General features: G+C 57.5%; 1 protein-coding gene across 1 annotated transcript in view; it reads right to left on the bottom strand.

The window, feature by feature from the left end:
- PRKAR1B (protein kinase cAMP-dependent type I regulatory subunit beta) overlaps positions 1–13,677 on the bottom strand; it is a gene marked incomplete at its 5' end in the record, with an annotated part of 141,136 nt that overhangs the window by 86,330 nt on the left and 41,129 nt on the right. Inside the window, one exon of the mRNA XM_008064380.2 lies at positions 11,819–11,910. Coding sequence (XP_008062571.1) covers positions 11,819–11,910 — 92 coding nt within the window. The remainder of the gene's footprint in view (positions 1–11,818; positions 11,911–13,677) is intronic.

Genomic DNA, 13,677 nt, shown 5'->3' with positions numbered 1-13,677 from the left:
CACTCCAGTCTGGACAACAGAGTGAGACTCCAACTCAAAAAAAAAAAACAATATATATATATATATATATTGGTCCCTAGCTGGGTGTGGCGGCTCATGCCTGTAATCCCAGCACTTTGGGAGGCTGAGGTGGGGGAGAGTGACTTGAGCACTTAAGACCAAGAGTTTGAGACCAGCCTAGGCAACACAGTAAGACCTCATCGCTACAAAAAACATGTTTAAAAATTAGCTAGAGTTAATTTTTGGCACACACCTGCAGTTCCAACTACTCAGGAGGCTGAGGCAGGAGGGCTGCCTGAGCCTAGGGAGTCAAGGCTGCAGAGAGCTATGATCACACCACGGTACTCCAAGCCTGGGCAACAGAGTGAGACCCTGACTCAATCAATCAAAGTCTATATTAGAAAGGGCTCTCGCCGGGCTCGGTGGCTCAGCCTGTAATCCCAGCGCTTTGGGAGGCCGAGGCGAGTGAAGTGCCTGAGCCCGCGGGTTCTAGACCCGCCTGGGCAACTTGGCGAGACCTCGTCTCTACAATAAATCAAAAATGAGCCGGGCATGGTAGTGCGCACCTGTAGTTCCGGCTCCTTAGAAGGCTGAGGCGGAAGGATCACAGGAGCCCAGCAGGTCGAGGCTGCAGTGGCTGGGAGCTCCAACTCAAAAAAAAAAGAAAGCGCTCTCCATCAGGAGAGGAGGGAATGATTGGGTTCCCAGTCCTGGTGCTCCATAGACAGGCACAACACCTGGCCAGCCCAGGGTCCTGTTCTGGTTCAGGCACGAACCAGTGGCAGGAGGCTCCAGTTCTCTGTGCGCTGGCCTCCTCACCTGGAGCTCATAGATTATTACCACCTGTTCTCAGGGTCCCTGTGAGGACGGGTGAGAGGGTGTACCCAACTCGGCCACACCTGACGCCAAGCAGAGCTCAGGAAGCTTCCTCCACCTGGGAGGGCTGACCTCAGCCCTGTCAACGCTGTGGGACCTCGGGCAAGCCACGTGCGGCCTTTTAGCCCGGGGTTCCCACCTGATGAACGGGCACGGGGTCACCCCCAGTGCTGCTGAGGAGCGCCACAAGGACAGGGACATGTTCGGGGGTCACAGCCTCCCCCCATGCTGCCTGCCTTTGCCTGGTCTCTCTCTTCAGCCCCCACCCCCGGCCAGCTGGTGAATTCCGCACTCCGGCTGGCAGGCAAGGAGGCTATTCTTGGTGTCTGGGGCTCAAGAATGGAGCCAAGTTAGGACCTGAGGCGCCTGTGGAATCTGAAAGCCGCGCATCCTCCTTCCCGGGCCCCGCTGCCCGCGGCGAGGGGTGCCCAGGGCCCATACCCGACCAGGGGCCAGCCGGCAGAGCGTCCACACGGGCCCCAGTTCCAGGCCCGGCAGCCCCAGGGTTGGACGGACACCACTTCTGCCTGGGCATCCTCTTCCCTGAAGGATGGCCCACTCCCTGTCCCTGAGCAGTGGGCTTTCTGGCACCTTCTCTGGCCTCAGCGCTCCGTCCGTCTGACGGGCACCGGGCGCAGGACGCCGTCGTATCCCACGTGTCTGCAGGGGCTGGTCAGTGATGTGGAAAGCTTGACTGGCTGGGGCTGGGTCTACGGCCTCCAGGAGACCACACAACATCAAATTCTAGAAGTCTCCAAACTCACAGCACAAAACAGCCCAGACCACGGGCAAGATCCCCCCCAGCCACCACCCTGGATGAAAAGAAAGCCCCAGGGGTCGTTCTCTCCTCCACATCCTGCGAGTTAGACAGAGCTTGAGGCCTTGTCATTCTTTCTTTTTATTTTTTGAGTCGGAGTCTCACTGTGTCGCCCAGACTGGAGTGCAGCAGCCGCTCCCGGCCACCGCAGTCTCGGCCTGCTGGGCTCCGGCGATCTTCCCGCCTCAGCCTTCCGAGTAGCCGGAATTACAGGCGTGCGCTACCACGCCCGGCTGATTTTTTGATTCATTGTAGAGATGAGGTCTCGCTGCCCAGGCGGGTCTCGAACCCGGACTCAGGCCATCCACTCACCTCAGCCTCCCAAAGACGCGGGATTACAGGCTCAGCCACGAGCCCGGCTGTCATTATTTCCAGATCACACCGGCCCAGGACCCATTCAGACACCATCTGAGAGCCAGGAGAGTCCACAGTTCCAGGCCCAGACCACAGGACTTCTTACTAGCTGGCAAATTCTGGATGCATGAGAAAGCACTGCTAGCCAAGTTCAGGTCCCAGCTTCTCCTTCCCACTCCTAGCTGGGTGTCCCTGAGCAGTAACCTGACATCTCTGTGCATCGTCCGTCAAAACCATGATCCACGATGCCAGCCTCGGGGGGCTGTCAGGAAGCTCTAACAGACAGGAGGCCCACTGTCTGAGGACTGTCATTTGATACAGGCTTCAAAGCCCCGAATGCCGGCCTCCTGGCGAATTCGGTTCCTGAGGCCTGCCCGGCCCGCGTGGCCCATGCTTTGCTGACCTCGAGGTCCCTTCTGTCCCAATCAAGCCTGGCTTTGTGCAAAATGGAAATCAGATTCTTCACATGTTCAAGGCATTAAGCATCTCTTCGGAGGAGGCCCTGCAATTTTCCAAAATGCTAATTTTGTTTTTTAATGTTGCCCAAAAGGGAAGCAGAAAGTCCCAAAGCCCGAGCCAAGAGGGAGAGAGGGGGCCGCGCGGGCTCAGAGAAGCGAGGAGACGGTTCCCTCCGCCGCCTGTGCCTTCAGCAGACGGGCGTGTTTTTCCCATCACCTGAGGATCCCAGCCAATTTGGGGGAAAACAGACGGCAAAGACACGCGGGTGGGAGGAAGAGAAACGGCGGGTAGATAGATAACAGGAGACAGCTGCGCGGGCCAGCAGCGCGCTCCGGCCAGAGGCCTGTGTTTTAATTAGAGCTGCAGAGAGCCACAGCCTGCCAGGAAAGCCGCCCCAGGGTGAGGTGTCCGTGCCCGCGCCCGTCTGGCGGCTCCAGTAATGAGGCCCCAGCCGAGGGCCCGACGCACACCACAAACACACGCAGGGCCTCCTAATTATCACAATTCGCGGCTCCCAGGAGCCCACGCGGCTCCCTCTCCCGGCACCCTAATCAGGGCAGGCCGGGAAGGGACCTGGATGGAACCCAAGTGCTTCCACCTCCCTCACCCTGGCCTGGGACACACCCTGGTTGTTCCAGCACGTCCTGGGGCTATGGAGCGCCCTGGGGGCGGTGCTCGGAGGCTGCTGGGACAAAACCTGCTTTGGGCCTGGTGGCCGACACCAAGTGAGGAGGCTGCACCTATCTGTCCCCACCAGGGGCCCTCCCCAGGAGCGACTCGATTCTGCAGCTGACCCCAGGGATGAGGACACTGGCTCCAGCCCTCGTTTGGACCCTTTTTGCAGGGGCGGGTGCAAGGGGCCAAGGTCCTCCCCGCACTGGGCCTCGGAGCTCTCTTCTGTGAGGTGGGGACAAGGCCTACCAGGGACCTTCCCGCTGACTGTGGGTGCCCGGAGGCCCAGAGCAGCCTGTGTGCTAACTCAGGCCCAGGGCGCAGCAGAGAATGACATCGTGGAGCGGCTTGGGGCCTCAGACCAAGCACCAAGGAGCAGTGGGGCCTGACTGCAGGGTCTGTCTGGAGAGCGGGGCCAGCCTCTGCGGGGCAAAGCGCCACCCAGGGAGAAGCCCGCTGACGGACACCACCCACACACAGCCCGAGGGCCACAGACGACACCGCCGCCGACTGTGATGCAACGGTGATGGCGGTGCCGATGGTGCCAGCGTCAGCCACCAGTGGTGGTGATGACGATGGTGGTGGTGACGATGACACACACACAGACATGACCGCGTCACACACTCAACACCCCTCGATGCAAGTGGTAACATCCTCACTTGGCATCTAAGGACACTGAGGCTCGAATAACGTCACGACGCAACTTGTAAATGACATGGCACAACTCTCTCCTCCTGAAGGATGCTGTAACACCTCTTAAGTTCTGTGGCATCAGATACCACAGAATGAGGTGAGGCCGTGTGTGTGAGAGAGCCTGGGTGTGTGTGCGCACAGACGTTTGTGTGACGTTATGAGGCCACTCCAGCCTGACACGCTGTGTCCAGGGTCTTCCTGGCTTGTGGAGAGCGCGGCCTGAGCCAAGATGGCGCCCGGGACCTCTGCCAAGTCCCATGATTAGGCGCATGATATACCGCCGGGCCTTCCTTCACTGCGCACCGCGCAAGTGCAACGCTGCAGAGCCTATGAACTGCTGACACGCTGGTACGGGACTTGTGGGTGGAGACTAAGGGATATAAGTACGGGACAACGGGGAAGAAGAAGAAGAAGCTAGAAGAAAAGGGAAGAAGCTGGCATGGTGTAAAGGCTGAATAAACCGCTTTGAGAAGAACACGTTGTTGTTGCCTCCTTCCTGCTGGTCAGGGGTGAGCGACACTGGCTCTCTCTCTCCTGCCCCGACACCCCCCAGGCCAGAGCCATCTCCCTGCACTGCTGTTGACCCCAGGACACCGGCAACGCGTGATGGCCTACTCTCGATCTTCCCTCCGCTCACCGCAGACAGGGGCAGGTACAGGGGACCGGCCAGCACCAGGGAAGGCAACAGGCTTGAGGGCCCAAGGGCTTGGGCTGGAACCCTGTGGCCTTGGATGAGGACGGGAGGAAGCCAAGACCCCGAGGTTAACACCGTGCTCCTCACGGGATTCTGAGCAAAAGCCCAGAGAAAGCCTCAACAGAGACCCACTAGAAATGTCTCCCTCTTGGGGCAAGTGGCCAGTGTAGGAGGGTGGGCAGCCTTCCTTCCCCCACAACCAGGTTGCATCGTCTTCAATTATGTGTTTGTTTATAGAGATAGGGTCTTGCTATGTTGCCCAGGCTGTTCTCGAACGCCCGAGCTCAAGCCATCCTCCTGTCTCGGCCTCCCAAAGTGCCACCGCGCCCAGCCATCTTCTTTTGAAAGGGCTTAGACGTAGTTTCTACCCTCCTCCAAGCTTTAGTATCTCCAAAACAGCCTCGGAAGCCACCATTAGAAGCTGACAGGAGCAAAACCGCCTGCCGCGTGACAGTGGGGTCATCTGCCTCTACCTTGAATTTAGAAGGAGGGTTCACTAGGCCAGAAGGTGTGTGCGTCCCACAGGCGGGTTTACACGCGAGGAGGCGTTCTGCCTGGCTCTGCCCACGCGGGGAAGCAGCAGCGGGAACAGCAGGCAGCCTCAGAGTCAGGAGTGTGCCAGACGCCCTGCAGACTTGGAAGGAATCTGGTTCCATTCGCCAAGCCACAGCCGAGTCCGGGCAAAGCCGCGAACCCGGCTTCTAGTAAACTGGAAAAAGCAAAGTATGTGGATGCCGCCAGGGGAGACATCATGTGGCAGGTCAGGAGACGATGCCTCCCGGCCCCTCCCCCGAGCCTGTTTCCTGAGCCATCGGCCTGTTTCTGCAGAGGCCGCGGCCAGCCAATGGGGCATGCGGGGCTCCCACACGGAAAGTGAGTTTTCCCCTGTGCAAGACAAAAGACCTGACACAGACGCACGCCTCTGTGGAAGCTTCCTTTTCAAGCCAACTTCACAAAGAGGCGCTTTTCATCCAAACATCTGCTTCCTCCCCTTCTTGTCCACGCAGCCCTCAGATCCAGCGGGGTCAGGGCAGCGGGCACATGTGGTTCTGACGCTCGGGGACCGGCACAGACGCTTCCTGAGCACACGCGGCTGAGAAGGCCCAGAGACACCTGGGGTCGGCACACACACAGGGGCGGGTGGGCCCTAAAAGAAGAGCTTCCCGGGAGCTTTGCCGCGAGTTAAGGAGTTGGGCTTAAACACAGCTGCCTGCACGGGGCACCGGGGCTCCAAGTCCCTTCTGGCCAGAGGGAAGTGGAGTCTGCAGTTCCCCCGAGAGTTCAGCGTGGAAAGAGCATACGAGCTGCTCTGCCCGCCAAAGGCATCGACCCAGGAGCTCTACGCCGCGCTCACAGCAGCACCCATCACCCCATCCCGAAGCGAGACACAACCTCGTGTCCCTCAAAAGATGACCAGACACACACGGGGTGGATCCACACACGGACTTTTGCTCATCCTCAAGAAAGGAAGGAAGCACGGACACAGGCGGCAACGTGGATGAGCCTCGCAGACCAAGCCCAGTGAGAGAGGCCGGCACAGAAGAGTACGTGTCATGCGACTCCACGTACACGGAGTATCTAGAATGGGCAAGCTCGCAGAGGCAGGATGCAGGGAGGAGCGCTCAGAGGCTCCGTGGGGGGACGGGGGGGACTGCTCCCTGGGCAGGCAGCTTCCGTTAGGAGTGAGGAATCGTTTTTGAAATAGAGTGGTGATCGGTGATGGCCGTACAAGCTTGCAAATGTGGATCATGCCACCAAAGTGTGCGCTTACAGGTGGGTCACACAGCAACTTCCATGTTGCGTATCTTTGCCGCCAGGGAGACAAAGGAGAGAGAGAGGGCTGGTGAGGCAGGTCACGGGGTTTGTACGTAAACACGGACTTGGGGAGGGGCAGCCCATGCGAGGACCAAGACGGTGTTCTGAGTTCACAGACTCTGTTCTCCCAGTGGGGCCCCTGGGACGCCCCTCTGCCCAGGGGCTTCACAACTTGGCCAGATGACCGGCTCTGGCCCACACCTATCTGAAACACGTGACTCTGTTGAGTCGAGGCAGTGACAAGCTTGTGTCTCTGAGACCTTGGAGACCTCGCGTGGAGACAGCCACACCCGGGAGCCAAGTGCCTGGGCCTCCAGCTGCCGCCCGGCCCAGTGTCCTGCGGAGGGCCTGGGGCCACAGACACAGCATGGCCCCAGAAGATGGCATGAGCCACGGACACCAAAGCTGCTCCCTACCGCAGCCCCTCCTGGCCCATCCCCACCCAAAGGCTTCCTGGCGCCATGCCCGCGATGACCAGGCTCACCGCATCGCTAGGAGACGCAGACACAGACATCCACACTGAATGAGCTGTCCCGCCTCTGGGCCAGTTACTAAAGCGACCACCCACCTCCTTTCTCAGGTCTGGGGCTAAAGGACTCTGGACCCCAACTTCGAGTCTCCCTGCCCACTTTGGCTGAGCACCTCCGAATGCAGAATCTGAGGAGGGTGTGGCTGTCGGTAGCCGGAGCAGACCCTTGATGGGCTCGAGTCTAGGTCTAAGTGCCAGCACTGCCTCTGGAGAGAAAACCTCAGGACACCACCAGCTCCCAAGTGTTTGCCTCTGACGGCAGCTCCTTCCAGGGGACCAAGTCCAGCAGAGAGGTGTGGGCTCCAAGGAGGCTTGGAATGCCAAGGCACGTACTTGAACCCCAGAGCATTTCTGAGACGTCTGATTTCCCAGCATGCTCCTAGCAACGCCTTGTCCCTGTAACCTCAGCCCCTGCTGAAATAAATGGCATTGTCCCCATCAGGTGTTCACCAGCTCACGCCTACCCAGGACCTTTGCTCCAACCGGGCCCGTGCCGGGAATGGCCCCAGTGGCCCGCTACCTTTGGTTTCACCCAAACATCACCTTTCTGCCCACCCTGGGTGAAGTCAGCCCATTTTATGATACACGGGCTTCTCTCGATGTCCTTCCCAGCGCACAAGCTCTAAACGCTTATGCAGACTGCTGCTGCCTCCTCATTAGAAAGTTGCCGGGGGTGTTTTCCCTCCACTGTATGACACGGACCCAGCAGCTGCTCTGTAAGTATCTGTCGTCTCGGATTCTGAGGAACCGAGTGTGAATTCAGTGCACCGTGCATTCCCGTGTGTGTGTGTGTGTGTGTGTGTTAGGGGATGGGAGCGTTTGAGCCAGAAAGAGAAGCTGACGCCGGGTTATCACCATCACCGCTGTTATGAATAAAAAGAACGTGCCCATCCACAGAAGAGTCCCCATCCTGCGGCCCAGTTCTGCGAGAGCTCAGAGCAGACCAGCCATCCGCCGGGACAGACGAGGAAACACAGACAGACACCTTGCAAGCAAAGTCACCAACTTTCGGGGTGGCTGCTCCTGCCCCAGCCCCAACCATCCCGCCAGGAGCTCCCTCCCACGGTTGAAGGGTGTCGTGGGTTTGGGGCCCGTCTCCTGGCAACAGGCGGAAGCACCAGCACCCCCTTCGAGTGGGTGCAAAAGGGCCCGGCTGGCTCAGGCCGTCCCTGAGGACTGAAGCAGCGCTGGAGGAATTAAGGGCTGGTCTCTGTGGCCAGGAGCCTGGAGCAGGAGCCTCCAGCCCAAGGGCAGGGAGGGTCTGTCTGGGAGATGGAGAGGCAGAGGCTCCAGGGAGGCCCAGCTCGGGACGAGCCGGGGTCCTTGGGCGAAAATCAGATGGTTCTCTCAGCCTGGACCCCTTCGTGCCTCCTGAATGTTTAGCCGTATGAACGTACCATCCATTCGAAAACTAAATTTAAGGCCACGCATCCCAGCAGCTTGGGAGGCCAAGGCGAGAGGATTGCTTGAGCCCAAGAGTTCAAGACCAGCTCAGGCCACACAGAGAGACCTCATCTGAACAAAAATAAATAAATAAAAGCATTAGCCAGGCATGGTGGCCCACGCCTGGAACCCCAGCTACTCGGGAGGCTGAGGCGGAAGGATCACCTGAGTCCAGGAGATCGAGGCTACTGTGAGCCATGATCACACCACTGCACCCCAGCCTGGGAGACAGAGTGAGACCCCAACTCAAAAAGGCAGATAGAATAAAAAATACAAACTAAATGTAAATTACACTGTAAATTGATGTTTAAATTCTAGTTAAAACAGATGCAACTCTCCAGTCATCTGGTTCTTCCTGGTGACCAAGGACATCACTGCCACGTGGACACCGCTGCTTGTGTATCCCAGGACTGCCCCGGCCAAGTACAGCAGAGCTTAGAACAATAGAAGGTAATCTCTGGACGGTTCTAGAAAGCGCATGTGCAGGTGAAGGTCCAGGTGCCGCAGGGCCGTGCTCCCTCGGAGGCTCTGGGGCGGATCTCCCGGCCTCTTCTGGCTCCGGCGGCCGCAGCCTTCCTTGGCCTGTGGCCGCACCAGCTGGCTCCTTTTCTGTGTCAAATCTCCTCTGCCTTCCCTCAGAAGGTGCTTGTGATTCCCCATCGGGCCCACCTTGAGATCCCCCATCACGTCCCCAGAGTCTTTCTGGACCACACAAGGCAGCACATCCCAGTCCTGGACGCTAGGCCGCGGGTGTCTTGGAGGACACCATCTACCCCCCTCCCCGGGGCCTGGATACCTCCCAGCTGGGAGCTCACCACTGGCTTCCCACTGGGGGCAGGCCTGGCTGAATAGCGTATTTCAGTCCAGACCCCAAGTCCTTCCGCATGAGCAGAGTGGTTCAGGCCCCTGCCTTGCTCCGAGAGTCTCGAGGGGACCGGTCAGCGGCAAATACTGTGGATGTGGCGGGAGTAGCTGAGTGTGGCTCTGGCAGTAAGCAAAGGAATCGCACCATTTCCTCTGAATGTAAAATAAAATAATAATACCCAGTATCTTGAGGGTGTAGGGAAAATCACACCAGTTGAGAATTCAGGTCCCACAATGAGAAACATCATGAGCATCAACCACACACGGGTTCCTTGGAGCGTGCAAGAGAGAACCAGAGAGTGTGGGCTGCAGGGTGACCCAGACAGAGCATAGGGCTTCCCTGGCCGCCGCACCCCTGGGTCTCTTCCTGTGTGCCTCCCACAGGCAAGCAACTCACAGGCTACCTCTGCCTTGGGTCCTGGCAGTTGCCAATGCAGCAAGGACTGCTCAGACACGCGCTCTCCCAGCAGTGCTTAGCTACTCCAGACCCTCCAGCTACTCCAGCCACGCCCAGCTACTCCAGCTGCATTCAGCGACTCCAGCCACATCCAGCTATTCCAACTGCTGCTCCACCGCCGGAAGCAGCAGCTACTCCTGCTCAGGGATCGCTGGGCAACCTGGACCCAGTGAGTCCAGCCTGAAGTGACCCCTCGCTCTGAGTGAAGCAGAGGTTTTCAAAACTGACATAAATGGTGGGGAGCCCAGGGCCCTGGACGCAGCTCCCTTGCAAGGCCCCTGCCAGCCTTTCCAAGTGAGAGTCCAAGCAGCCTATCAAAGGCTGTGAAAAACACGCACCCAACACCTATCCCGACCTTAGCAGTGCCATCTCTTCACCCAGCAACCCACTGCTGGGACTCTCTCCTGCACAAACACCCTTTACTACTCGTGGGAACATTGTAACATGGAGAAATTAGAAACCTCCCACATGACCTTGGCAAAGGGAGAGATTAATAAACCTGATTCATTCTTACAATGGAGCACTGTGCAGACACTAACAAAAATTAGGTTTCCACGTCGTGGAAGGACTCCTTAAGCCTGCAATGGGAAGCAGCATACCACGGAGTGAGGAGTGTGTAAGCACGGACACGTGCAGAAGAGCCCCACCTGGGCTGTGAGCAGACAGACTGCAAACACAGACGGGGGAAGGCGTGGCCCACACCACCACCACCGCGGGCGCTCGTCCACGGGAGCAGAGCAAAGACTTTTTCTTCTTAAGTATAAACTAGGGGGTCTTTGGACTCCATTACAGGACTGGTATCAAAATGTGCTCAGTTCGTCGCAGAAGAATTTTAATTTGCCAAAAAAAAATTTTAAGAAAGGGAATTTTTAGACGTTACATACCCTTTGAGCCACATTGAGGAATTTATCTTAAAGAAAGAAATGGCCGGGTTCAGTGGCTCAGCCTGTAATCTTGCGCTTTGGGAGGCCAAGGTGAGTGAATTGCCTGAGCCCGCAGGTTCGAGACCCACCTGGGCAACTTGGCGAGACCTCATCTCTACAGCAAATCAAAAAAATTAGCCAGGCGTGGTAGCGCGCGCCTGTAGTTCCAACTCCTTGGAAGACTGAGGCGGAAGGATCGCCGGAGCCCAGCAGGTCGAGGCTGCGGTGGCTGGGAGCGGCCACTGCCCTCCAGCCTGGGCGACAGAGTGAGACTCCAGCTCAAACAAAAAAAGAAAGAAAGAAAGAAAGGGACACGTACTCAAAGATGAATGGGCAAGGAGAGCCACCAAAACGTTGTCTGTAATATAAAAATTCGAATCGTCTCAGCGGGAAAGCAGCTAAATCACAGTCACCCACAGAAATGGACACTACAAGCCCTGCATGATCTCTGCTGACAGAGGAGGCGGCCCAGGACAACCTTGTATGACCAAGCGGTGCGTGGCTGAGGCTCCATTCTGTGAAACAGTGAGTTGGGATACGTGCACAGGGTAAACCCTCCAGGACTGCCCCCAAAATATCCCCAAGGGTTATCTTAGGAGTTAGACTAGGACGCTTTTACTTTTTGTCTTATCGATATTTTCTAGTATTTCCAATTACTTACAGGATCGACACGCCCACACGTGGCATCCAAGCCCCTTCACAACGCACAGGCCCCCTCCCCGGAGTGGCCTCAGCCTCCTCCCGTCATTCACTGAGACCCTCCAGACCTCAGTGGCTGTCACCTCCTGACCCGAGCACCCTCTCTTGGCCCCGAGCTTCCGGGACAGGAGGAGCCGTGGGAAGTGGGCGTCTGGGCCCCATCTCCCCCACCAGGCAGGGCTTCATGAAGGTGAGGCAAGTCCTAGCATGAGGAAGGTGCTGGAGCAGCACGCCTGCAGTGACCAGACCACCCTCGCCTTTCTGGGCTTCGTGCAGGCGACCTGTGGGTCCAGGCCAAGCGCCTAAAAAGGGCAGCCTGGCTCCCACCACGCAAGGAATGCTCTGGTGGGGGTGAGGCACATGCAGCGCCCTATTTCTGGAAGCCGCCCCTGCCTGTGAGCCCACGTTTCCAGAAAGCCGTGACAGGCCTCTCCCGGAGCCTCGCGCCACCGTGATTCACAGCCGTGACTCGGGGACATGGCAAAGCTTCCCACGGGGCCGGGCAGCACCCTGCGGCACCTACCTCCTCTCGTTGTCATCCAGGTGCGCGAAGAGCACGTTCTTGGAGATGGCTTTGGCCAGCGCCGTCATGGTCTTGTAGTCCTTGGGGATCACCTGCAGGGGAAGCCAAAGAAGTCAGACCGGGAGCATCCTGAGGGCTGAGGGCTGGTGCCAGAGCCCCCATCTCCACAACCTGCGCACCAGCAGTCTGGCACTGTTGTCGTCAGGCAGCGTGAAAACACACACCTCGGAGTTGTACGTTGTATTTCTTTTTTTTTTTTTTTTTTTGAGTTGGAGTCTCACAACGTTGCCCAGGCTGGAGTGCAGTGGCACGCTCACAGCCACCGCAGCCTCGACCTGCTGGGCTCCGGTGATCCTTCCACCTCAGTCTTCCAAGTAGCCGGGACTATAGGCATGTGCTACCACGCCTGGCTAGTTTTTTTTTTAATTGTAGAGATGAGGTCTCGCTGAGTTGCTCAGGCTGGTCTTGAACCTGTGAGCTCAGGCAATCCTCTCATCTCGGCCTCCCAAAGTGCTGGAATTATAGGCATGAGCCACTGCGCCTGGTTGTTGTGTATATTTCACCTCAATCTTCATTAATATCATTTTAATTGACAGATCGCAACTATATACATGTATGGAGGGAGGAGGGGGCTGTGTTTTGATCCGTGCAGACCTTGTGGGGTGATTCAATCAAGTTAATTAACGCATCTGCCACCTCACCTACCTATGACCTTTTGTGAGACAGGTGACATTGATGCTTTTGGTTTGTGAGATATTTGAAATGTACTCCTTTGGTTAAACGTCACGTGTCGTTTAATGACGGAGACCCGTTCTGAGAAATGTGTTGTTAGGTGATCTCGTCACTGTGGGAACATCACAGGGCGACTCACACACACCTGGACAGTCTAGCCTACTACTCCCAGGCTACACAACTGAGCAGCACGCGTGACTGCAGTGATACAGTAGGCAGCTGTAGCAAGTGGGAAGTGCTTGTGTATCTAGAGACAGAAAGGGGACGGTAAAAAGATACTTGTATCATCTTTTTTTTGGTTTTTGAGTTGGAGTCTCACTCTTTGTTGCCCAGGCTGGAGTGTGGTGGCAGGCTCACGGCCACCGCAACCTCGACCTGCTGGGCTCCGGCGATCCTTCCACCCCAGCCTTTCAAGTAGCTGGAACTATAGACGCACACCATCACGCCTGGCTAGTTTGTATGTGTGATTTATTGCAGCGACGAGGTCTTGCCAAGTTGTCTGGGCTGGTCTCGAACCCGCGGGCTCAGGCAATCCTCTCGCCTCGGCCTCCCAAAGTGCTGGGATGACAGGCTGAGCCACCACGCCTGGCCAATATTACGATCTTAAGGGACCCTCCTCACATACTGCAGTGCACGCTTGACGGAACCATCGTCATGCAGCACGTGACGGTCCACAAGACGCTATCACAGGGCGATGCCACCTCGCCGTGCGGCGGACCCCAAAACCGATTCCCCCGTCCCTCTGAAACTCTGCAACCTCTGATCTGCATCGCTCTGTTCCCTCCAGCCCCGCCACCCCAACCTCAGCCTCTGCAATGCCAGCCCGCCTCAGCGTCCACGAGTCCAGCTTGTTCGGACTCCATGGACACATGAGACCACATGGGACTCATCCTTCTGAGCCTGGCTCCTTCGCCGTGGCACGATGTCCTCCATGCCCAGCCACGCAGTGAGAAACGACAGGATTTCCTTCTGTTTTTGATGGCTGAATCTGTCTCCGTTCACCACAATTTTTGTGATTTAAAAAATAAGTGAAGGCCAGGCTCGGTGGCTCAGCCTATAATCCCACGCTTTGGGAGGCCGAGGTGAGTGAATTGCCTGAGTCCGTGGGTTCAAGACCCACCTGGGCA

The sequence above is a fragment of the Carlito syrichta genome, unplaced genomic scaffold (assembly GCF_000164805.1).
Source record: "Carlito syrichta isolate Samal-C Ts95f unplaced genomic scaffold, Tarsius_syrichta-2.0.1 Scaffold100639, whole genome shotgun sequence".
Lineage (NCBI taxonomy): Eukaryota > Metazoa > Chordata > Mammalia > Primates > Tarsiidae > Carlito > Carlito syrichta.
This window is presented reverse-complemented; position numbering and strand designations above follow the sequence as displayed.